This window comes from Neofelis nebulosa, chromosome 5, assembly GCF_028018385.1.
Source record: "Neofelis nebulosa isolate mNeoNeb1 chromosome 5, mNeoNeb1.pri, whole genome shotgun sequence".
Lineage (NCBI taxonomy): Eukaryota > Metazoa > Chordata > Mammalia > Carnivora > Felidae > Neofelis > Neofelis nebulosa.
The window spans coordinates 44,295,567-44,322,089 of record NC_080786.1 but is presented as its reverse complement, the minus strand read 5'-3'; the positions used below and the strand labels follow the sequence as shown (position 1 = coordinate 44,322,089).

Here is a 26,523-nt window from a genome sequence, read left to right as displayed (position 1 = left end):
GTTTGGAGTATGGAGATATCAAGGAGACAGAACCCACAAGGCTTGGCCCTTGTCCACCTCTTTCTCCCTCTCTAGAATCCGTTGCGAGGTAGGGCACTGGCCTGTGCTCATTGTTGTATCCCTGCTGCCAAGAACAGTACCTGGGCACCTGGTAGCTTCTGTCGTATTTAAAAAAAAAATAAATAAATACAGGTACAAATGAATGAATTTCTATGGGAGCTGAGGGAGTTGGTGGACTTGGATTTTGAGCTGGGATAGGTGGTGATAGCTTTGGGTGAAGGCTTAAAGTCAGCCAGGAAGTGCTGCTTTGGGGCCAGATGAGGAGTGCATTGTGAGATGTGGGGTTTCAGATCCCAGCTGGATACGTGTATTCAGGAGTCCAGGGCCAGGAGAGGGGAAGCTGGTGGCTTGCTGTGCTTCTGGTGGTCAGGGAAGGCATTCTGGAAAAGATGGAACAACAGAACCTCAAAGGGTGGGGGAGATAGAACTAAGTGAAGAGGGACCCGAAGTACGAGGAGTCTAGGAAACGGAAGACTTGTCCAAGAGGACAGGGTGGGGGTACCCTGGGAAGGCATCTGTGCATATACCCACTGGACTGGAGTGGAAATGGGAGGTGAGAGTGAGACCAAGAAGCTCAGATGTGCCTCCAGCCTAGCCTTTGTTCTCCTGCCTGGACTAGAGGGACCTGGGGCCCCAGCTCAGGCTAAAGCAGCTGCCATACCCACTCTCTGAGTTGGTGGCCTGAGTCTAGGCCTAGACCAACCTTGGCTGACTGAGCCTCTGTTTCCACATCCGTTTGCTTACTCCGCTGCCACCATTTCTCTCTGTGGTTTAGCTATTTTACCTTCGTCAGTCTTGACTGCTGTTTCTTGGTCAAACCAAAGTCAGGCATGTAGGACAGCAGATGTCATGTGGCAGCCAAAATCATACTGAGTCTGGGATTTAATTTTATACCTAATTTTTTTTTTTTTAAATAAATCCTCCCTTGTTTGGATGTGGACCTCTTAGTGATGTTAGTCCTTTTATTTCCAAACTTTGGGGTTTGTACTGCTCTTTTTTCCTCCTTTAATTCATGAGCAGAAATAGGAAAATATTTTCATTCAAAAAAAAGGTAGACTTTTAAAAATTCTAAATATGGAACTTACATAATTAAGTGAAGTGAAACTTCTCGCTATTCTCCGTATATATTAAAAACTATGTTATATAAAGAAGTTTACAGACCTCTCCTTATTTAAAAAAGGGAGGGAGGGAGGGAGGAAGGAAGGAAGGAAGAAAGGAAGGAAGGGAAGGAAGGAAAGGAAGGGAGGAAGGAAGGAAGGAAGGAAGGAAGGAAGGAAGGAAGGAAGGAAGGAAGGAAGGAAAGAAAATTGTTTTTTTAGCTTTGCTGACTCATCATGATGAATTTCACACTTGGATTTAATCCTTCCAAGGTGAAAGTTGACCAGGAAGAAATGTCAAACCACTCAGTGTGGATCAGTTCCACACAATACTGTGGTTTCTGAGATTGTTTTTATTTTTGCTTTTGTTTTCTGGGATTGGATACAGACATGAGGTAATAATATTACTTAGTTAACATTTATTAAATGATCTTGTGTGGGTAGAAGCTGTCATTATCCTCTCTTTCCAAATGAGGAACAGAGAGGTTAAGTGGCTGGGAGACGGCAGAGCCAAGGTTCACATCCAAGCACCTGGCCTCAGAATTCCTGCTTCTGACCACTCTGCCCTCCAGCTTATCTTCTGTCTTAGGAGCAGGAAAGAGAGAAGTGGGATCATCACACAAGGATGGAGTTTGTGCCTGGCTAGTTGAGAGATGTATACATTGGGCGTTATTTCACTCATATTTGTGATAGAAGATGAGAATTGAATGTTCTCAGTTTATTTTTCTTTTATTACTAATCACAATTTAAAATATTCCCATTTGAAGTCTAGTAATATTTTTCATTTATTCATTGAACTTATTGAGTACCTTATTGAACTTATTGAGTATTCATTAAATACTTATTGAGTACCTACTATAGGCCTAGACTGTTCCAGGCAGTGAGGATATAGTTGTGAACATGACAAATTAGATACCTTCTCTCATGGAGTTTTCTAACATTCTAATTGGAAAGACAGAAAAATAGTTAAGTTGTGGGGCACCTGTGTGTCTTAGTCAGTTGAGCATCCAACTTTGGCTCAGGTCATAATCTCACATTTCTTGAGTTTGAGCCTCGAGTTGGGCTCTGTGCTGACATCTCAGAGCGTGGAGCCTGCTTCAGATTCTGTCTCTCGCTCTCTCTCTGCCCCTCCCCTGCTCATGCTCTGTCTCTCAAAAATAAATAAACGTAGAAAAAACATTAAAAAAAAAAAAGAAATACTTAAGTTGCTATGAAGAAAATTTCATGCAGTCTCTGAAGAGGTAGCATTTGTAGGAGGCAGGTAGTAGGTGACATATGAACTTTGGGAAGATCCGAGGAGCGCGTTCCAAGTAGAGGGAACACTTGGTACAGATGATGGCAGTGGGAGGAGCACTGGGAAGGGAGTGAGTGAGGGGAGCATGTCAGAGACACAGGAGGAGAAGCAGACAGGGCTGGCACATTGGGCTTTGTGGGGCACCATCCAGAAGGGTGTAGAGCAGGGGCCCAACATGATCTTATTTGACTGCTGTGTGGAATGACTTGTAATCCAAGAATAATCTTGGAAAGAGTATTGCCCCCTATAATAACTTTCTAACTCAGTCAAGTATGATTGATGCCTCAAAGTTATTATTCAGGTACATTCAACACGCTTTCTGTATTCTTTCTCATTTGTCAGTCATTTGAAGGTGGAAAATGATAATGTGAGCCCCCTACAGACAGAACATAGCATTGCCTCTTTTGATGACGTGGGGTCAAGCCTTCAAAATAGTTGGGGAAATGACGATGCTGAGGAATGGAACTTCAATTATCTTTAATTTAAAATAGGGGGAACAGATGTGAATTGGCAGATGGCACAGTGAAACGTTTCCCCCAATAGAGTATAGGTTATTTCAGCTTTGGTTATTATAGTCTTTTTGAATTTTATTTATGTATTTAATCACACACAAGCGGTCTTGTAAAAATTTATATTGTATCTATTTGAAATATGCCAGCAATAATTTAAATGAAGAGGAAAGTTTAATTTATATATTTTATAGCTAGTTTTTGATAGTTTTTCTTTTAATTTAAACATTTTACTTTCATGTCATTATAGAAGACAAATAGTTCATATATATTACGTACATGTATATTTTTTATCCAGTAAAGTTCCACAAATAATTCTTATTGTATTTAAATTCAGACCACATTGGTATTGGAAATTCAACCAGTATTCTTAAGACACATGGTGAGAGGGGCGCCTGGGTGGCTCAGTCAGTTAAGCTTCCGACTCTTGATTTTGCCTCAGGTCGTGATCTCACGGTTTGTGAGTTCGAGCCCCGCATTGGGCTCCGCACTGAACATGCCCAGCCTGCTTAGGATTCTCTCTCTTTCTCTCTCTCTCTCTGCCCCTCCCACGAACTATCTCTTCTCCCAAAATAAATAGATAAAGTTAAACAAAAGATGTATGGTGAAAAAATTTTGTCAGATATAAGGAAATGCAGCAGTCTCTTCAACTTGTATGTTCAAAAGCATACCATTTAAGGGTAAACCCCACATTTATTTAGAATGGTTAGAAAATAGAATGTGCTAGTTAAAGTTGATTTTTTATGTCGTGAAGTTTATTGACCACAGGATCTCTGCATTCACAGTTTATAAAACACTAGAGGGGTGCCTGGGTAACTTAGTCAGTTAAACGTCTGACTTCGGTTCAGGTCATGATCTCACAGTTTGTGAGTTCAAGCCCTGAGTTGGGCTCTCTGCCGTCGGTGCAAAGCCAGCTTCAGATCTTCTGTCTCCCTCTCTCTCTGCACCTCCCCCATTCTCTCTCCCTCTCTCAAAAATAAACACACGTTAAAAAGAAAAGTTAAAAAAATAAAAAAATCAAAGAAGTAGAAATTTTATCATTGACTAGATGTTTTCAGACTGGTTTGCGTGTTTGAGTGTGCATTGTGGACTCTGGTCTTCTCACACCAGGTTCAGGTTCAGGTTCAGGTTCAGGTTCAGGTTCTCTATGAGGTCCTCGGTAAGCTTTGGTTGGAGAGTAAGTTTTCTAATGCACATATCCTACAATGTAAAAACAACTATCAGAAAACAACTTAATTTTTCTAGATTTATTCAGAAAGTACTTCCAAGATTGGAATTATGAACTAAAATCAACCTTAAAAAAAAAAAAAGAGTCCATTTGGGGCACCTGGGTGGCTCAGTTGGTTAAGTGTCCAACTTCAGCTCAGGTGATGATCTTGCAATTTGTGGGTTCAATCCCCAAGTTGGGCTCAGTGCTAACAGCTCAGAGCCCAGAGCCTGCTTTGGATTCTGTGTCTCCCTCTACCTGCCTCTCCCCCATTTGCGCTCTTGTGTTTCTCTCAAAAATAAATAAACATTAAAAAAAACTTTTTTTAACTTCCTTTTTTTTTTTTTTTTTTTTTTTTTTGGTTTGCTTTTTTTGGATTACTGGAGAAAATTTGTTAAGTATTCTGGTTATTTGCAACCAGAACAGAAGTGAGCCAGAGGCCCTTTCTAGCCAGGGTGTTTATTTCAATACAAATTAACAATGCAGTTTCTTATCAATCAGGTGTCTCATGTTTTATAAGAGTCACACTACCATAACTCCCCGTAACAGTACAATGAACTCTAGTAACCGAAAGTTTTTATTGCCGATGACTTCACTAGACTTGTCTAGACAGCAGTTACTCTCTAAAATCATAGCATGTTAGGGCTGGAAGAGATCTAACAAAGATACCGTAATTTAGATGGCCTAAATATTCTGTTTGCCATTGTAGCCATGGTTTTGGGGTTTGAGGGATGGTAAGACCAATGACTTCAGGCTGGAAAGTGGGAAACTGATAGGCATAAATATAGGAAGGGCCGAACTTTGGTTTTGGATGCGAGTATAAACATATAAAAGTATTCTTCTCTGGAAAGAGCAGCAAATTTGAAAGGAATTTGATGTCTGCTCATGGTTGTCAAAGTGAGAGAGACTCCCTGGAGGTTTTACCCGGAGAAAGTAATTGCAGTCAAATTCATAACCTTTTGGATTGACTTCTTTTGGCAAAGTAATGCCAGCTTAAAAAAAAAATAATTCTAGCATTCTAATTTTTGGTAATGAAATCCATATGCTATCAGTTTGTTGTTAGTGAGATTGGGTTTGGCTCTGCATGGTTCCGCACCCTTCCGTCATTTTAATCAGGTCAACAGAATGATTAGTCGAATAGAAAAACTGACCGACTAACAAACTTTTTAACTGGTTGTTTTGCTCTCCTGGTTGACGCAGATACGATTTGATGTAGAGCCTGACTCTGTGGCAAAGACCAGAATGTACCTGCTAGATCAAAGGAGTTCAGTTGCTTTGATTGACTTAGATTTGGTCTGAGCATCTGGCATAAAAATAGCCTTGTCTCTGAGAAAGTGTCTCGACGCCTTTATATGATTTGAGTATTTAAATAATTGGATGAGTGGGACAGTTGTTACAGAAGTGTCCTGAGGTAGATAGTCACGGACCTTCTCATTAACTTTGTAGATGTCAGAAAGTGACTTATGCCAGTAAGACTTTATCCAGAGAAAGAACAGTAATGATTTCCTGATGATTTTGACTGATTGGGAACAAACGTTAAGTGCTTCGTGTTTGGCGGAAGGTTTTCATGTGAAACATACTTTGCTCCAATTCCCGTGAAAATGAGTGAATAACTTGCCTCTCCCTCTGACTGTCCTATTTCTGTAGGAAGCCGCCCTCTGTAGACAGCTCCCCATGGAAGCCGAGACTCTAGTCACTGTTCAGCCTGCTGTCAACCCGCCAGCCATGACCCCAGACATGAGATCCATCACTAATAATAGCTCAGATCCTTTCCTCAATGGGTAAGTTAGCATTTTGGAGTAACTTCTTTTTGCTTTCTTTATTATGTGGTCTTAGAGTATAATGGGTCTTTGTTTATGTTGGGGAAAGGTGGGGAGCTTGAAGTGTGGGGTGGGGATAGAGGGAAGCTCTCCATTTCCTGATGTTGGTAATTGTACTATGGTTATATAACATGTCCTTGGGGAAGCTGGGTGAATGGTGCACAGGAACTCTGTACTCTTTTTACATCTTCTACATGGGTCTAAAACTATTTTACAGTAAAAAAATTTAATTAAAACAAAGAGATGATGTTTTTAAAATATGAAGCATGTGAGCAGAAAGAAAAGATAATTTGGCCAGAAACATGTTCATGAGTAGAAGTAGTCAAACCTTAATTGTAGCTTTTTCAACCCAAGTAAAGGGCAGCGCTCTATTTCCTGTGTCTTTTCTGCTCTTGCAGGGGCTTGTAGCAAACAAACAAATACAATTCTGAAAGTTTTTAAAAACAGAAAGAGAGGTGAAAACAAACAGTAAGTGAAATAATGAAGAAAAGGAATTTTTAAATTCATGATAATGAAGAAAAGGAATTTTTAAATTGTTTAAATTGTTTAAATTTTTAAATTGTTGAAATTGTTGACTTGAAATATTGCAAATGTGCAGAATAATATAAATAACAGGATTTACCCATGTATACAACGCTCACGTTTGCCATACTGCCATAGATCTTTTTTTTTTTAAGTATTATAGTTAATATTTAAACCCATCCCCACTGCCACTGAAATCTGTCTCTTTCTCTTCTTCCCTCCCTAGTGGTAGCCACTATTCAGAAATTGGTGTATCCATCACACATATTTTTATACTTCCTTTTGGTTGTTAATGTATGCATTCATAAGTAATATTGAACGTTGTTTTCTTTTTTAAGAAATTTACATAAATGCCATCATACTCTATTTGCAGAACATGGTTCAACTTATTATTTTGAGATAGAAAGGAAATCAGTGTCAATTTACCATGAAAGGCCGCTTTTATTTGCCTACAGTCTTTTAATTTCACTGACATTGGTGTGCATGCTTTAAAGTTAATGGGAGGTGCAAAGTCTGCCTCCCTTCATTACCTGGAAAGCGGGACAGAATGGCAGAACTGCACCAGTTTAGGGTTTTTGTGACCTGTGGTTTTATTTTGGAATTTCTTGGCGTGGGCTTGCATTGAAATTTCTCCCATATTTTGCTCCCCAGAGGGCCCTATCATTCGAGGGAGCAGAGCACAGACAGTGGCCTTGGGTTAGGGTGCTACAGTGTCCCGACGACCCCAGAGGACTTCCTCAGCAACGTGGACGAGATGGACACAGGTGAGAGCAAAGCCTGCGGGTACTTGCAGTGTGTTTGCACGCTTGCATCGCCCCCTTGGTCCTCTCTGTTCTGCATCCCACCGGAAACACGTCATCTCAACAATAACATAAAGTGACAACTGAAAAGCTACCCAAACCTCAGGCACTATTAATAAATTCTAGTCCTTTCTTCCACAGTTTATACAAATGCAGTTTTATATATGGCACGGAATTTTAAATTCCTCTTTCTTCCTTCCCTTCCCACCCTTCTTCCTTCTCTCCCTTCCCTCCTTTCTTTCCTTTCTTTTTTAAAAAATGTTTATTTAGTTTTGAGAGAGACAACACAAGCTAACAGCAGCGAGGCAGATGAGGGGCTCTGAAACTCATGAACCATGAGATCATGACTTGAGCTGAAGTTGGACGCTCAACCAACTGAGCCACCCAAGACCCTCTTTTCTTCCTTCCTTCCTTCCTTCCTTCCTTCCTTCCTTCCTCCCTCCCTCCCTCCCTCCCTCCCTCCCTCCTTCCTTCCTTCCTTCCTTCCTTCCTTCCTTCCTTCCTTCCTTCCTTCCTTCCTTCATTCCCTCCCCTCCCTTCCCTCCCTCCCTCTCATTCTTCCTCTCCTCCCCTCTTTCTTTCTTCCCTTCCTCCTTCCCCTCCTTCCTTCCTTGCTTCCTTCATATAGCCTCCCCTCACAATTGCATTAATGCCACACTGTCTTCTCTGCCATTCTTCCACAGTGGAATATTTATCCCCTTCTAGCTTGCAGTTGTAATATATGGGCCACTTTTTCTCTTGTGAAGTCGGACTTCATATCTTTTCATGTCATTTGCTGCATTTGGAGAGCAATTGGTAGTGGGCATTTGGAAAGTTAAGCAACTCAGAAGATTCTAAATTGTCAGCTCCGAGTCCCAACATGGTGACATCCCTCAGCAATTAAAAAGAAGAGTCAGGGGCTCATGGGTGGTTCAGTCGGTTAAGTGTCCGACTTTGGCTCAGGTCATTATCTCCCATCTAGTGAGTTCGAGCCCCGCATCAAGCTCTGTGCTGACAGCTCAGAGCCTGGAGCCTGCTTCGGATTCTGTCTCTTTCTGCTCCTACTCCACTCATGCTCTTTCCCTTTCTCTCTCTCTCTCAAAAATAAATACACATTAAAAAAAACAACAATAAAAAAAGAAGTCAGTCTCTAAAATTTTAAGAAAAAAATAAAGGGAGCGCTTGGGTGACTCAGTTGGTTGAGCATTTGATGATTTGATGTTTGACTCTTTTTTTGAGGGGGGGGCGCCTCCTACTCTTGATTTCAATGCAGGTCATGATCCCAAGGTTGTGAGATTGAACCCCGTGTTGGACTCTATGCTAAGTGAAGGGCCTGCTTAGGATTCTCTCTCTCTCTCTCTCTCTCTCTCTCTCTCTCTCTCTCTTCCCCCACCCCATCCCTCTTCCCTGCTTGCGTCCTCTCTCTCTTTCTCTAAAATTAAAAAAAAAAAATTATATATATATAAAAGAAGAGTCAGGGTAACTTTGAGCTAGTGACCTAGTCCCCAACCTGCCCCACCTTTAGGGCAGGCCCCAGCTGGCTTCTGGTCACGTCTCCTCTTCTTCTCCAGGAGTGAGGCCTTCACTTGCAAAAGCCAAATTTGGTCTTATTAGCCAAATCTAGATTAAATCATAAAGTGCTCAACTCCCAGAAGATAGTCTAGAACCAAAAATAAATGACAGCTGAGGGGTCCACCATTGGCAATTATTCATTCAAATTTCTCCTCCATCATCACTGAGGATAGTAAATGAATTGTCCGTGATGAAAAGAAGTCCTCTCGCCAGTGCCATCATCCACAGTGCCTGTATCTGTTACACTGTGCTCTTAGATGACTGCTCTCTGTGCTCTGAAGCTAAACTACTGGTCAGACAAGAGTCAGACTCAGCTGGGCACCTTACGAGTGCAGTGGGTTGGATGGACCAGCTGCTTTGGGGTCTCCCTGCAGCTCGTCATCGACGTGTTTGGACGATTGCACAGACCTTCTTGTGAGGAGTCATACAAGAATAGTTTGAAGTGTTTGTTTTGTTGTTCTTCGATTTATTACTTAGGTTTTCTCCCTCCCTCCTGCTTCCCTCCCTTACTTTCTTCATCTCTCTGTTTTTTAGTGTGAGATTTATTGTGTCCTCTTGGGAACAGCCTTATGAAGTAGCTCCTTCCTACATTTAATAATTGTTTGCTTTCATCTTTTAAACACTGGGAAGCCAGTAAAGATAAAAACCAAAAGTTAAATAAGAAAAGACTCAGGAGCTCTAAATCTCAACCTGACATTAAAAAAAAAAAAAAGAAAAGAAAGAAAGATGGCTTCATTCTATGGCTTCTAAAAATGACCTCAAGTAGGTAAGTAGGGAATGTTTTGAAGCCAAAATATGGAATTACGTGATATAATGAAAAGAATATAGTCTTTGTAGATAGGCAACCCAAGGTGAATCTTTGTTTCTCTACTTCTCGGTAGTGACTTTGGGAAAGTGATAGAACCTGCCAGGGCTTTGGATTTCTCGCCTATAAGTGGGAGTAATGTGCTTACTTCATGGAATTGTGGGGAGTCGTGAGATCACAGAGCTTGGCCCAAAGTTCTCTTCTCCCCTTCTGAGAGGCTGAAGTAAGGACAAATTGAACTTGATAAAGCTCGGCTTCCAAGTTATCCTGGTTAAGTGAGCGTCAGCCTGGGGTATTTAGGGTCATGTTTGTGAAGGCTTTCAAAGAAGTAGGCATAAACCTGGAGGACCAGCTGGCGGTGGGCACAGCTCAAGTGTGGCTAGAAAATGTCTGTTAGATTCACTGACCACATGATGAATGGAAACAAGCCAGCTGAGCACTCCCTTTGCAAATCGCACATGCAACCCATAACTGGATGCAGTGGGGAATAGAGTAAAGGGAACAACGAGAGCAAAAGCTGGGAAGTCATCCACTCTTCCAGAATATTCATACGTGTTTTTTTAAACATGTAGTCATGGTTCATATTTAACTCTGGAAAAACATTTGTTATGTTCATTAATAAATGTTCCAACTAATTTCACTAAAGAAAAATTCTTCTAGTAGTTTCTAATGCCACAAGCTTACTAGGAAATTACTTCTAAAAATTGATAATACAAATCATCGATGTTTTAACTACTTTAAAAAAGAGGGATAGCTGTTTCTTTTACACTTAATAACCTGAAAATGAGTCTATGAAAATATTTTTAAAAAATACAGTAACACTGCTCAGTTTCGTTAGGTCCCTTGTTTTTTGTTTTTCTTAGAAAGAATGTACAACTCTTACTGCTCACAAAAGAAGAGAAGAAATAGGGCTCCCTTCAGTTTAGTAGCAACATAAACATCTACCCCCGTCTCTCTCAGAGCGCTTAGAGAGAGAAGGAATCGGAAGAACGTATCTTTTTAAGAATTGCCTGGTTTTTTTGTCTCTCCCACTTTTTAAATGTATAAAACGGCAAGGGCCAAAAATATCCCTCCGAGATTGCAAAATTGGTCCAAAGAGAGTGATTTTAAAATTGTTAACCTTAGTGAAGGTTCTTATAACTAGTCTCCTCATGCTTTCCATGTCTGAGAAGAAAGGATAACAGAAATTCTTTAAAATAGATTGTGTTTGGCTAAAGTAAAATGTATTATTATGACAACATTTTCATGGGAAATCAATAGAGATGAATGGTTTTAACTGGAGATGAGGAAAAACGACACCCAGCATTTTAGATCAGATAGTTTTTCAGGGTAGGTCATTTTTGTAAGCCTCGTTTCCATCTGTTACATTCCAGTGGGTAGTAAAAGTTATTTTAGGTTTTCTGTTCTATTTTGATACTGTTTTTCATTATCAGTAACACTATATTGAGGGCATGTCAAATGTGATTTAATTTTTCAAATTACTGCCTTTTGCAAAGAAAGTCCTCTAAAATATTGCCAAGAGTCACTGAGACTGTATGAGTTATAGACGAGCCATTAAACTTTACTATCACCAAAATGCAAGTTTGATTATGTTTCCCTCATCACTCAGAAAGATGTGATTTTTCTCCTTGGTAAATGCATATGGTTAGAATGAATTTTCTCTGGTTTTGCTCAGAATAATGAAATTTCTGTGAACCCTTTCTAGAAAGGCTAATGTACTTACAAGACACAAAAGCTAATCTAACAAGTTTCTTACAAATGCTTCTGGGGTGGAAGCTGGCCTTAGTTAACGATGCCCCTCAGTCTCTGAAGTCTATTTTATCCCTTCAAAATTGATCAGGGCTATTTGAATTAATCAGTCGTTCTGATATTGTGTAAGCAACAGTGACGGAGTTCCCAGGTTTTTCTTTCTCAGCATAATCAATAGTTATTGTATGTGGGTATTTGTATAAGTTTGTATATATGAGTGATTCCTGGAACCAGACATTATATGGTGCTTTATTCCATTGTGGGAAGAAGATACCTACAGCCCCAATTTCAGTTGGATACACTGAGATTCAGACAAATTAAGTGTGTCTAAGGTCACACAGCTAAAAAGCTCAGTCCACTGCCACCAAGGTCAGTACATTTTCTCCTACAGTATTATTCATAAAGAACATGTGTCGTTCGTGTCATATCCCAGGCATCTCATTTTTCTAGGACAGCATTTTCTCAATTGTGTTCTGTGGACTCCAATTCCATTAGGGTATAAATTCTGCCAAAATAGGATTGGATGATTAAATGGGTTTATTAGGTAATAGTGGCCTAAACAAAATAAAACCAGTTTCTTTACAACAAGACTTCTCAGAACCTTAATATGCTCACGTGCAGTGTGACTCATATGCATTGTGAGAAAAGTAGATAGTTGTGGGGTGCCAGGTGTGTGTGTATGTGGAGGATGGGTGATCCGCAGGACTTACTTTATTATTTTTTTATACAACATATTTTAAGAGACAATGGTAAGGTATGCAATAGACTGAAAAAAATACAATTAATACATGCAGATCATGTCAACCAAACAAATTCCTCAAAATATTGTTATCAACCTTGTGCTCGCTTATATCATGGGACGTAGATCTTCTTGACAAACGTTTTTTAAATATGCAAGCAAAGAGAATTGTAAGCTGCTACGTAACCGGCAGGAGACAGAGAAAAAGGGTAAGAGAGAATTTATGAAGACAAGAAAACTCAGGACATATAATAATACAAGACAAAATCTAAATGGATATTAGACAGTGATGAAAGATATTATTATTGGGGCACCTGGGTGGCTCAGCTGGTCAAGCATCTGAGTTCGGCTCAGGTCATGACCTGGTGGGTCATGAGTTTGAGCCCCACGTCAGGCTCCATGCTGACAGCTCAGAGCCCGGAGCCTGCTTTGGACTCTGTGTCTCCCTTTCTGTCTGTCCCTACCCAGTACCACCTATGCTCTGTCACTTTCTCTCTCTCACAAATAAATAAAACATTAAAAAAAAAAAAAGATATTATTATTGAGGATAAACTTGTTTTTCCTGTTTTAGAAAAAAATAGGTAGGGACGCCTGGGTGGCGCAGTCGGTTAAGCGTCCGACTTCAGCCAGGTCACGATCTCGCGGTCCGTGAGTTCGAGTCCCGCGTCAGGCTCTGGGCTGATGGCTCGGAGCCTGGAGCCTGTTTCCGATTCTGTGTCTCCCTCTCTCTCTCTGCCCCTCCCCTGTTCATGCTCTGTCTCTCTCTGTCCCAAAAATAAAAAAAATAAAAAAAAAAAAATAAAAAAAAAAAAACGTTGAAAAAAAAAAGAAAAAAATAGGGGTGCCTGGGTGGCTCATTGCGTGAAGTGTCCGATTCTTGGTTTCGGATCAAGTGTCATCTCACAGTTTGTGAGTTTGAGTGCCCTGTTGGGCTCTGCCCTGGCAGCACAGAGCCTGCTTGGGATCTTCCCTCTCCTTCTCTCTTGCAGAACTCACCTTATAAAATACTTTTAAAATGATCCCTAGAGCCATCAATGAAGACAGCTTTTTAATAACATGGTGAAAGGAAACTCCTCAGTACTGTCTTTGAGCATAAAGAGGGATGACGTGGATAAATATACGCTTACAATTAAATCCTTAGAATATAGCTCTGTAGTAAGGTATTTATTACAGGGAGGGCCTCTCTAGCCTTTCACAAAATAGCTCTTCATGTAGCTGTCATGGGAAGGTGCAGATCACAGGTCGGATCCACAGTGCCTTGCTATCTGCTGGGCTTATCCATCCTGCACATGTCTACCCAGGAGGGAAGGATTCACCCAGCACCTGCATCCCTCTCCCCCACCCCTTTTTTAATGTTTTTGTTTGTTTGTTTGTTGAGAGAGAGAGAGAGAGAGAGAGAGGCAGAGCGCGAGCAGAGAAGGGGCAGAGAGACAGAGGGAGACACAGAATCTGAAGCAGGCTCCAGGTTCTGAACTGTCAGCACAGAGCCCGACATGGGGCTTGAGCCTACAAACCGCGAGATCACGACCTGAGCCCAAGTCGGACACTCAGCCGGCTGAGCCACCCAGGCACTCTCCATCTGCATATCTTCTGAGCGAGCACCCACAAACTCAGTTTCAGTAACGTGGCAGCTGACAATTTTCAGAGATGAACTGTTTTAGACCGGTAGCAGTATAATCTTCTGTTTCAATGTAAGGACTGTGTTAATGATATGAGAGCTGTCAGCTCTTCAAGAACTTAAAGGAATTAAAATGGTCACCTTTTATTCTGTTATAGGAGAAAACGCAGGACAGACACCCATGAACATCAATCCTCAGCAGACCCGTTTCCCCGATTTTCTTGATTGTCTTCCGGGAACAAACGTTGACCTAGGAACTTTGGAATCTGAAGATCTGATCCCCCTCTTCAATGATGTAGAGTCTGCTCTCAACAAAAGCGAGCCCTTTCTAACCTGGCTGTAATCAGTACCATTGTAACTTGGATGCAGCCATGACCCGACATTTCCTGGGCCTCTTGGAAAAAGCAATGGAGCAGAGTAAGTCTGCAGGTATACCACTTTCTGCCTCCATGACTCAATGCTCCCTCCCTCCTTTCCATGTGGCCAGTTTAATCATCGCCTGGATTTGACAGTAACTCAAGTGAAACATAAATAAATAAATACTCTATTTTCATTTTCTGCAGGCCCGAATTCCTGTGAATCCGGGGCTGTGCAGAATTGTTTCTGCAGAATTGATTACACAGAATTGCTTCTCTGTTTTTCTATCTGCTGCCCCATGACTAAGCTTTAGGGGTGTTAGTTGAAATTTATATGTCAATTGATTATAAGCCACAGAAAGCTGACCACAGGCAGTGACTTGTGACAGGCGGCTCGGTCCAGGAAATGTACATGAAATTAAACCCGATTTACAGTTTCAAAAACTGTATTGATGACAGTAGTACCAAATGCTTTAAAAAATTATTTAACTTGAGCTTTAAAAATCATTGTATTGATAGTAGATCTCTGCTGTATGGAATACAATGTAGTTTTGAATCCATGCTGGTCCTGATGGTTCTTTTACTCTGTATTTGCAAAGGCACACATGGTCTTTTGTACTTTGTTCTTTATCATTACTCTACTGCGTAGCGTCTAGACAACTTGTCCTTCTAGCAGGAGAGGAGCAGGAACGTGAGACCAGTTTGGTACTAATGATGAGCATTTATTAAACAAAACTTTTTTTAAATTACAGGTTGGATTTTTTTTAATTGCAGCTTAGAATTTGATGTTTCTTTTATACAGCACAATCATTTTGTAGCGACGACAAAGGGCAGCCAAACGTTTTTGATAAATCAGTGGCAACTGTATTTTTGTCTTTTGAAAAGCTGTTCTGAAGACATCAGGACAACATACATAGCTTTCAAACTGATGGCACACACAGGAAACTGTTGCTTTTCAAATTCTGAAGGCTTATCAGTTTTGCTTTCAAGATTTCAAGTGTTTAAATAATCTTATCTATGAAACTGTTTGAAGGATGAAGCAGATCTCTGACTGACGTGTAAAAAAAAAAAAATGCCCTCTGAGGGTGTATGGTGGAGACGTATGTTTCTGAATTCAGTAAAATTGATTCCTAAGTATGTTATCCTAACCCTGTTTGCTACAGTTGGTATAAAAAGGCATGAAATATGTACTCAATACCTCTTATGTAACCAAAAACATTTTTTATTAGCTTTTAAGGACTGAGAGAGAGCATCAGGTTCAGCCGGCACGTACCTCTGCCTGCATTGCTGATGAAGTCCTCGATTGTTTAATATTTTGAACTGACATTATTTATAATCTATGAATTTAATATCTTTTTTGAAAGACATTAATAATTCAGGTCTCTGAGAGGAACCTTCAATTCCCATGGGGGCTTATCTATTGGGGATCTTCCATAAGATCCTTTCCAATCTACCAGAATACAGACAGAATACATTTTATCTTGTTGGAAAGAAGGCAAGTGAAAAGGTCAGAGATGAAGTAGTAAAGTCAAGGTATATAGTGGAAAGGACTAGATGTGAAACGGACATTGACAAGTGATGATACCCCAGAAGCAAGACAAGCAGGAGGTCAGAGAGGTGCCCCGAACGAACAAAGCAACAATTTTCTACTACAACTTTCATACCAGTAGACTCTGTTGTAGGAGAAAAGGCTTTGGTGCACTTTATGTGGAAGAAGGAGGGGAAGGGCTGGTGTTGCCCTGTCCACGATGCTGAGCGTGTCTGTGGACAAGAGCATAACGCCCGCTGTTGCTTCCGACACAATGAAGTGATTTCTTTTCCCCGAAGGACCCATGGTTTATGTTCTTCTGATTCCTTCTCTCTCTAAGCGCTCTGAGAGAGACAGGGGTAGATGTTTATGTTGCTACTAAATTGAAGGGAGCACTATTTCTCTTTTGTGAGCAGTAAGAGTTGTACATTCTTTCTAAGAAAAACAAAAAACAAGGGACCTAACGAAACTGAGCAGTGTTACTGTATTTTTTTAAAATATTTTTATAGACTCATTTTCAGCTTATTAAGTGTAAAAGAAACAGATATCCCTCTTTTTTAAAGTAGTTAAAACATCGATGATTTGTATTATCAATTTTTAGAAGTAATTTCCTAGTAAGCTTGTGGCATTAGAAACTACTAGAAGAATTTTTCTTTAGTGAAATTAGTTGGAACATTTATTAATGAACATAACAAATATTTTTCCAGAATTAAATATGAACCGTGACTACGTGTTTACTTAATAGACAAAGCCAGATGTAATTTTTTGTTTTGTTTTTAAGGCCATAAAATATGGCCTTTGTTAAAGAACACTAAAGCTAGAAATCTAAACGTAAGAACAACTTTTTAAAGGGTATTTCCTATTATTGTAAGTGTTAAAATCCCTGCAGAATTCATGACAAGGTGCTATTTATATTTCTTATTATAAAAGAATGCCAGGATGTCTAGTCTTTTTAGTCCTAAATCAGCAAATTTCAACATTTCATCCAATACCTGTGCCACAGAAAAGGCATATTAACAATTGAAATGGAAAAATAATTTCAGAGATCTTTCTTTCCAGGTATTTTTTTTTTCCTGATAAAACATGTTTTCTTGAGGTAAATACATTGTCAAAACCTATTTGCAATTCTACTAAATCTAACTAATTGTTAGTGTTTCCCCATAGTATTCAGGATGTGAAAGGCCCTTTCTTTCACTGATCGCCACATCAGGGAGGCAGGTTAAACAGAGTGGGACATTCAGTGTGTGGGGTGGGTGCTGTTGACCCCAGCGTGGTAGAAAAGCTCTCTGTAGAAGGTGAGAGAAGCGTTGCTAATTATAAGTTGTGTTCTCATGACATAGTTAGACAGTAACTTCTGAAAGTACAACTTTTCTGAAGAAAAAAAAATAAGCTGTTAAAAAAGGAAATTGTAGATTAATTTCACTGGGAAAATAGGCGATTGACAGAGACCGTTTCCCTAAAACACTACATCATTTATGTGCTAGTACTTTTAACTTTTTTTTTTTTTTAAGAAAATTTACTTCTACATTTTGTAATACGACATATGTGTGTTTATTTTTAATTTAGAATGCTGTGCGTACAGAAGGTATGCAGCCAAATCAATCATATCAAACCATTTTACCTGGAGTTTGGTACTGGTTTTTACTTCTCTGATTCTGTATAAGAAAAATAAATACAACTCAATTTCCACTTGGAGCCTTTGTCTTTTCATTATTTGTGTGCGTTCCTTTTACTCAAGGCTTTGAGTGGTACTGAAGAAAAGCTTATGTAACCCTCCTGGCAGACAATGAAAGAAAAGAAAATTTTGTGGGCCGACATTGTTTTGGCTCAGATGTCTGGTCTTCGATATTCTAAATATCCACGGAATTCTGGTTCCCACTTTATGTGAAGCAATCCACTGAGATTTTTTAGTGTGTATGTAATTTATATGTTATATGTACAATTTATATATACATAAATACATAATTTTTTAAAAAGTACACTGCCCTTCTAACACCCTCACCGATTTGATTGAGGTGTCAGAACTATAAGATGCTCAGGTAGCCTGGGTGGCTCAGTGAGTTAGGTGTCTGATTCTCGGTTTCGGCTCAGGTCGCGATCTCACAGTTTGGGAGACTGAGCCCCACCTCGGGCTCTGCCCTGGCAGCACAGAGCCTTCTTGGGATTCTTTCTCTCTCCCTTTCTCTCTCTGCCCCTCCCCTGCTTGCGCACGTGGGTGTTCTCTCTCTCTCTCTCAAAACGAATAAATAAACATAAAACAAAAAGTTGTCCTCGTGGAGCGAGTAGGGGTGGATATTTCAGGAAGAGGGAGAAAAAAAAAAACTATAAGATTCTCAGTCTTTCCTGTGTTATTAACAATATAGTGTGGCTTCTTGTTTCAAAACTAAAAGCAGCTTATCTGAGTGTGGGCTTGTGACAGTGTATTTTCTCTCTCCATTGAGTCCCTTGATTCTCACTATTGTAATAACTTTGTCCACTCCACAGAAAATTAGGGGACAGCACTCTCAGCAGAAGAATATTTTCAAGCAGAAGCTAACCAGCAGAAAGGAGAGATGGTGGTGGAAACAGCTTACCAACACTCCAGAGTCTTAAGTCTCATACATTCTTTTTTTAAAAATTAAAAAAAAAATTTTTTTTTAATTCCAGGACAATTAATATATGGTGCTGTATTAGTTTCAGGTGTACAATGTAGTGATTCAATAATTTTATACATTACTCAGTGTTCATCACAGTAAATATACTTTTATTTTTCTAAAATTTTTTTGTTTATGTTTATTTATTTTTGAAAGAGAGAGACAGAGCATGATAGGGGAGGGGCAGAGAGAGAGAAGGAGACACAGAATCCAAAGCAGGATCCAGGCTCTGAGCTGTCAGCACAGACCCTGACACGAGGCTTGAACCCCTGAACTGTGAGATCATGACTTGAGCTGAAGTCTGACACTCAACCTACTGAGCCATCCAGGCACCCCACGGTAAGTATACTGTTAATGCCCTTCACCCATTTCACCCATCCCCCTACCCACCTCCCCTCTGGTGACCATCAGTTTGTTCTCTAATAGTTAAGAGTCTGTTTTTTGGTTTGTCTCTTTTTTTGTGTATTAATTTCCACATATAAGTGAAATCATACTGTGTTTGTCTTTTTCTGACTTATGTCACTTAAAATGGCAAGATTTCATTCTTTTTTATGGCTGAGCAATATTCCAATTTGTGTGTGTGTGTGTGTGTGTGTGTGTGTGTGTGTGTGTGTGCGCATCACCTTTTCTTCATCCATTCATCTATGGATGGACACTTGGGCTTCCATATCTTGGCTATTGTAAATAATGCTGCAATAAACATAGGGGTGCAAGTATCTTTTCACATTAGTGTTTTCATATTCTTTGGGTAAATACCCAGTAGTGGAACTACTGGATTGTAAGGTAGTTCTATTTTTAATTTTTTGAGGAACCTCCATAGTGTTTTCCACAGTGGCTGCACCAGTTTGCATTCCCACCAGCAATACACGAAGGTTCCTTTTCTCCACATTGTCACCAACACTTACTGTGTTATTTTAGCCATTCTAACAGGTATGAGATGATACTTCATGTGGTTCTGATTTGCATTTCACTGACAACTATTGATGTTGAACATTTTTTCATGTGTTTTTGGCCATCTGGATGTCTTCTTTGGAGAAATGTCTGTTCATGTGTTATGCTCATTTAAAAAAAATTTTTTTATAAACTTTTTTTTAAAGTTTATTTATTTATTTTGAGACAGAGAGAGAGAAAGCACAGCCAGAGGAGGGGCAGAGAGAGAGGAGGAGAGAATCCCAAGCAGGCTCCACACTATCAGCACAGAGCTATAAATGGGGCTTGATCTCACAAAACTGCAAGATCACTACCAAGATGAAACAAAGAGTTTGATGCTTAGCTGACTGAGCCACCCAGGCGCCCCATCTTCTGCTCATTTTAGTTGGATTATTCATTTTTTTGGTGTGAGTTGTATAAGTTCTTTATTTTGGATTCTAACCGTTTGTCAGATGTATCATCTGCCAGTATCTTCTCCCATCAGAAGGTTGTCTTGACTTTTGCTGGTTGTGTTCTTTACTGTGCAGGTACTTTTTATTTTGATGTAGTTTCATGTATTCTTTTTAAAATTTTTTAAAGTTTATTTTTGAGAGAGAGAGAGAGAGAGAGACAGCATGAGTGGGGGAACGGCAGAGAGAGGGAGACACAGAATCTGAGGCAGGCTCCAGGCTCTGAGCTGTCAGCACAGAGCCCAATGTGGGGCTCGAACCCATGAACTGTGATATCATGACATGAGCTGAAGTTGGATGCTTAACCAACCGAGCCACCCAGGTGCCCCTCATGTACTCTTTTCAAAAACGATATTTCCGGGGCGCCTGGGTGGCTCAGTCGGTTAAGCGGCCGACTTCGGCTCAGGTCATGATCTCACAGCCCATGAGTTCGAGTCCCGCATCGGGCTCTGTGCTGACAGCTCAGAGCCTGAAGCCTATTTCGGATTCTGTGTCTCCCTCTCTCTGACCCTACCCCGTTCATGCTCTCTCTCTGTCTCAAAAATAAATAAACATTAAAAAAAAAAAAAATTAAAAAAAACAGTATTTCATCACTTCTAAGGTAATGTGCTCAATTTGAAAATGTTACAAGTACCAACACGTATAAAGTAAAAAAGTGAAATTTCTCTATCCCCCAAGTCTCACACTTTAAAAATTATGTAAGATCTTTTCCTATAATGTAGGTTGTATTTTTTTACCAAAAGAGAAACAATTATACATGCTGTTTTCAAGCCTTCATTTTTTTCTCTTAACAATAATAATGATATGACTAGTAGTTATTGAGCATTTACTATGCGCCAAGCACTATGCAAAACACGTGATGTATATTACCTAATGTAATCTGCATGGTGGCCCTATCATTTCATTAACATTATCCTCATGTTATGGATGCAGAAGTTGAGGTTTAGAGAGGTTAAGTCATTTGCATAGGGCTATACAGTATGAACAAATACATCCAATGCTTCATGGGTATCTTTCCATGCCAGTACACATAGTTGTATACTGGACTGTTTTTTTTTTTAAGTTTATTTATTTATTTTGAGAGGGTGGGGGGGTGGCAAGAGAGAGGGGGAGAGAGAGAGAATCCCAAGCAGGCTCCATACTGTCAGCACAGAGCCCAATACAGGGCTAGATGCAGGGCTCCAACTGATGAACCATGAGATCATGGCCTGAGCAGAAATCAGTAGAGCGTAACTGAACCACCCAGGCGCCTCAATATACTGGATTATTTTTAACAACAACTAATATTTTGTATGGGTGTCCCCTACTGCTAGCCAGTTGATTCTTTTTAGTTTTTGCGTTTACAAGATAGTGCTGCAGTAAACAGCCTGTTCTCGTGTGAGTATGGCTGAAGGATAAATTAATAGGAAAGGAATGATTACATCATGTGATCTTTTTTTTTTAAATTTTTTTTTCTTAATGTTTTTATTTATTTTTGAGACAGAGAGAGACAGAGCATGAGCAGGGAAGGCGCAAAGAGAGAGGGAGACACAGAATCGGAAGCAGGCTCCAGGCTCCGAGCCATCAGCACAGAGCCCGATATGGGGCTTGAACTGACAGACTGTGAGATCATGACCTGAGCCAAAGTCGGACGCTCAACCGACTGAGCCACCCAGGTGCCCCAATTACATCATGTGATCTTAAACTTTATAGATTCTGTCAAATATTTTTTTAAAAAAAGGACTGTACCAATTTATACTTCCAGTAACAACAGACACAAAGGCCTGTCTCACCATTGCCAATCTGGAGCTGAATGTTGCCTTGTTTGTTTGTTTGTTTTCAAGATTGAGAAGTCTTCTTACAAACATGCGGTTTCAAAAATAAAAATTATCAGGGGTGCCTGGGCGGCTCGGTTAAGCATCCAACTCTTGATTTTGGCTCAGGTCATGATCTCAAAGTTCGTAGGATCGAGCCCCACATTGGGCTCTGTGCTGACAGCACAGACCTGCTTGGGATTCTCTCTCTCCCTCTTTCTCTGCCCCTCTCACTCATGCTGTCTCTCTCTCTCTCTCAAAATAAAGAATAAATTTTAAATAAAATTAAAAAAAAATAATCAAATTTGATTAAAATATTAACATTTTCTGGTTTCTTTCCCACTATACATTCCATAAAGCATTTGGGAAGATAATGTAGAATATATAGAGTTCAAACATTGAATGAAAAATGTATTTTCTATTTTTATCAATAAGTATTATACAAAGTAGTCTTTTTTCTGGTTTTCTTCCAACTTTACTGAGATATATTTGACATATTATGTAAGTTTAAGGTGGACAATGGAGTGATTTTATTTATGTATGTGTTGGAAAATGATTACCACAGTAAGGTTAGTTAATACATGTGTCATTTCACATACTTACAATTTCTTTTTTTGTGGTGAGAACTTTTTACTAACTCTTAAATCTGCAAATACCGTAGGTAGAAAACATCTTACTGTTACAATTTGTATCTCCCCCCCCCCAGTTTGTATTTCTTGAATTAATAGTGTAATTGAATGATATTTTCATAATGCTATAGGGAGTGATGTCAGCTCTCCACCTAGATCACCGTAGACTCCTTTTTACTGTTTTATGCCTCCTATCCCCCACCCTGATGCGTTTTTGCTTCCAACAGCTAACATCTGTGGCTCTTTTTAAAAGGATTGCAGTCACTTTGCCCCCACACATGCAGCGAGCTAGATGCATACGAATTTATATTTTACAACAAGACCTTTAGCCAATGATAGGAGGCTATGTAACTTCTATTTCAAAGTGCCCTGTGGGATCAGGCAGAGACTGCCTTCTCTAGGACTTGGCCTGAGAGCACACTCTTGTCTCCTTCCCTTTCCTGTCCTGTTTCCCCACTCTCTTACCAGTTTCCCCTGTAAATACCCACTCCCTTGAAAAATCCTTTCTTAAGTAATGCTTCTTTAGTAAGTCACTTGTCCATGAGTCCTTGTATCAGGGTTTGCTTCAGAGAATGCGACCTAAGATACTATCTAGAATATACAACAAGCTCTTGCATGTCAAATGAGAAAAACAGTCTAATAGAAACATGGGCCAAAGATATGAATTGAAAGTGTATAGGATGGGAAACTGGGTGCTAAATAACTTGCCAACTTCATTACTAATCAGGAAAATGGAAATTAGATAGTAATGTTGTACCATTTCATTTCTAGCAAATTGCAAAATTGAAGACTGGTAACATGAAGCATCAGCTAGGATTTGGGGAAATGGGGACACTTAGTGCACTGTTGGTGGCAATGTAAATTAATAAAGGCATGAGGCTGGTCACTTGGTCTGTTTTACTGAACAACCACTGTATCTCCAGTCCCTACGGCGATGCCCACATCATGGTGGATGCCCAGTAAATTTGTTGAGTGAGTTAATTTTTTGGCACATTGTATTCCCCAAGTAAGTGAATAGTTTCAGAGGTGACACGTGGGGAAGATGGGTTGCAAAATAGGAGGGAAGGGACTTTCTAGATGATTTAGTTGAGTAAACAAATCTGTCACCAATTGATGGGGTGACAGGCATTGCAGCCACACTAGCTCAGAACTGGGACTCATGTTTATAGTGTATCCAAGTTTCCATTTTTTTTTCTTTTAGGATTGCAATGTTAAAAATTCATGTATTTGTATTTCCAATTAAAAAAATTGTAGCTGCCAAACTTAAGATTTTTTTTTCCCTTTGGACACTGATTTTTAAAAATTATGATTAATATTGTGTGGATATCAAAGCTCCTAGGTATATAATTTACTTATCTTCCATTGAGAGCACATATGAAGGTATTGTACATGTAAGGTTAAAATCTAGAAAATTTATGATATCTGTCTTGCTGCCCAGAATAGTTAAATATATATAATGGATTAAAATGAATTTAGAATTAAGATCAGACACATTATGTCATGTTAGACTTTTTTGGATGAATTTCTAGTCACTGGAGTGAGATGGGTCTGTGAATTCTGGCCCTAAAACAGAATAGATTCATTCCAGGCATGCCTCAGAAGGTACATTCAGGTCCTCACATCAGAACTCCTTAGAACTTTCTCTGGAATGCTCCCAAATTTCAAGATTCACAAAAACAATTAGCCAATGCATTTTATTTTTTTCCCTGTCTCTGAAGGCTTTAAGAAACTGATCAAAGCTTTAGGTGTTCACAGTAAGATGCTCACACACACATTTTGCACTTAGTTCCAGATGGCTCATAGACTCACTGAAACCCTTCCACTGACCTTAGATTTTGCAGTTCTTTCCTGTAGGCTGTCTGTTGAAATAGGTCCCTTGTAGTAACTTAAAAGTGAGATGATAAAGCCTTAACTGTGGTTCACAGAGATATATAAGTTGTGTTTGGAAGTAATAATTTGCAGGGGTCACAGAGTTTACCATGAAGTTTTGTAGGTCCTAAATGGACTCTCCTGCTTGCAAGTCATTACGTCATATTAATAATTGAACAAAGTGACACATGCCTCATATGTTTGCAGTTTGAGGACCAGAAGTAGGGTGACCAAGTGTGCTGGCTGGCCTGGGATGGAAGGGTTTCCCAAGACTCAGGACTCTCAGTATTAAAATTGGGAAAATCCCAGCAAATTGAGAGAGTTGGGAAGGATGCATCTTGTACTCATTGGCAGGACTGGCTACATAATTTGTGGGACTCAGTGCAGAGTGAACATATGGGGCCCTTGCTCAAATGTATTAAGAACTGACATTAGAGCATTAAACTGTAGAGCTCCTATGAGGGTGGGGCCCTCTGTAATTGAAGAGTAAACATCCTGAAGCCAGCCCTGTTCGCTGTAATCCTGCAGATCAAAGGATTTCCTGTGCTAGTATATCTCTGTGTAAGAAAAAGAAAGAAGAGGCTGGCATAAAAAAGAAAAGAAAAGAACAGAAAGAAAGACATAATTATAAGAATTAAGGTGGGGAATTCTCAACATTTTCTTCTGAAATAACCTTTCACCAAATCTTCCACATAGTCAGTTGTGTTTCCAGCAGTAGGAGAGAGTTAAGTTGGGTCTGAGGCCCTTGGTCCTAAGCCAGATTTGGTTTCTCCTAAGGATGCCAAAGAATGTAAGACTCTCAGGATCTTCTTTGATATCTCCCAATATTCTCAGGGCCACTAATATCAGACGACCAGCAAATATATATTGAACCCACTCTGTACTTGCTAAGCCCCTGCCATCCTGAAGGCACTAAATAAGCATCAGAAACATACGAAGATGAAGAAAACTTAACTCTCTCTCTAGATGAGCCATGTATTTAGTCAGGGTCACATATTACAGGACAAAGAGTAATGGGAGCTCAGAAGAGGGAAGGAAGAAAAGGAGTGAACAACCTCAAATAGGACATGGAGTGTGAACCTTAGCTTCTAGGAGATTCTCAGGCATTTCAGGAAAAGGAAACAGCATATATGAAAGCCCAGAATTTTGAAAGCACGATGGTGAGAAGGCCCATGGCCCTGGAGGGACAGTATAGGAAGGCAGTGAGGCAGGAGGTAAGTAAAGAAACAAAATAGATGGAGATAATCCTTGAAGGGGCTCCAAAGCTTTGTTCCAGAGTTACAGTTTAGCCTGAACAATGGAAGCCATGTGCAGGTTTCCAATAGTAGAGTGATTTAAGGAAAACATGCAGAAAAGTGAAGATGAACTGGAATAGAGAGAAGTTGGTGGCCCTCTCCAAGGACAAGGGCCTATTTGGCGCTGTAAGGATAGAAGGAAATTGAGATCATGGCCTCTGCCTCCAAGAAGATAATATACTGCCATGTATTTAGCACCAAGTGCATGCCAACATAGTTCAGGAGAGAGAGAGAGAGAGAGAGAGAGAGAGAGAGAGAGAGAGAGAGAGAGATCACTTGGGGCTTGCTGGTAGGATGAGGCAGAGCATTCCGGGGATATGGAGCTGGTAAACAGAGGCATGGAAGCACAAATGGAAGGAAAACAATGTATATTTTGACAACCTACTGTGTGCCAGGAACTAGACATCATTAGTTCCTCTGTGTGCGTATGTATGTGTTTACTGTAGTACCATTATACTTTCAGAGTCATTGAGGCTGAATTGACATCTTTTTAATATTAAGTCTTTCTATTCAATTCAATCTGTTTTCTTCACATCCTCAAAGAATGAGAGTTGAAGATGGGTAGACAAAAACCAAAGAAATAAACTCCGCTAAAACCTCAGTCTTGGAAGTCAGGCATTAGGGCCCGCCTGCTCTATCACAAATGACAGATCTATGCAGTTGACCCTTGAACAACACATGGGATTAGGGGTGACCCGCAGTGCTGTTAAAAATCTGCATAAAACTTTTGACTCCTCAAAACTTGCCTACTGTTGACCGGAAGCCTTACTGATAGCAAAAACAGTCAAGTAACACATATTTTGTATGTTATATGTATTATGTGCTGCATTCTTACAATAAAGTAAGCTAGAGAAAAGAAAACATTATTAAGAAAATCATAAGGAGGAGAAAATACATTTGCAATACTGTACTGTATTTATCTAAGAAAACCCACATATAAGTGGACCCATGTAGTTTGAACTTGTACTGTTCTAGGATCAACTGTTATTATAATCTCTGGAAATCCACTTAACCTTTCTGCGTATCATTTCTTAGTCTCCTTATCCATAAAATGCTTGCTTCCTCATGGCACTAAACCCTCCCATTCTAGAATCTTCCTTAGTGTATGAACAGATACTCCACGTTGAGAGGTAGATGGATTTGTCACATACACAAACACACACTCTTTTTCTTACAGCATTTTTTTTCTTGAGACTCCAATCGTTAGACTGGAGGTTGAGAAACTGATATTTTAACTATGACTCTAATACGCAAAAGTGACATAATTTCA

General features: G+C 39.8%; 1 protein-coding gene across 1 annotated transcript in view; it reads left to right on the top strand.

Moving 5' to 3' along the window:
• The window catches only part of WWTR1 (WW domain containing transcription regulator 1), a 136,098-nt gene extending 118,748 nt beyond the window's left edge, over window positions 1-17,350 (top strand). The window contains exons 5-7 of the mRNA XM_058730192.1: window positions 5,815-5,948; window positions 7,161-7,273; window positions 13,930-17,350. Of these exons, the coding sequence (XP_058586175.1) occupies window positions 5,815-5,948; window positions 7,161-7,273; window positions 13,930-14,114 (432 nt within the window). The 3' untranslated portion in view covers window positions 14,115-17,350. The remainder of the gene's footprint in view (window positions 1-5,814; window positions 5,949-7,160; window positions 7,274-13,929) is intronic.
• Window positions 17,351-26,523: the final 9,173 nt, after the last annotated feature.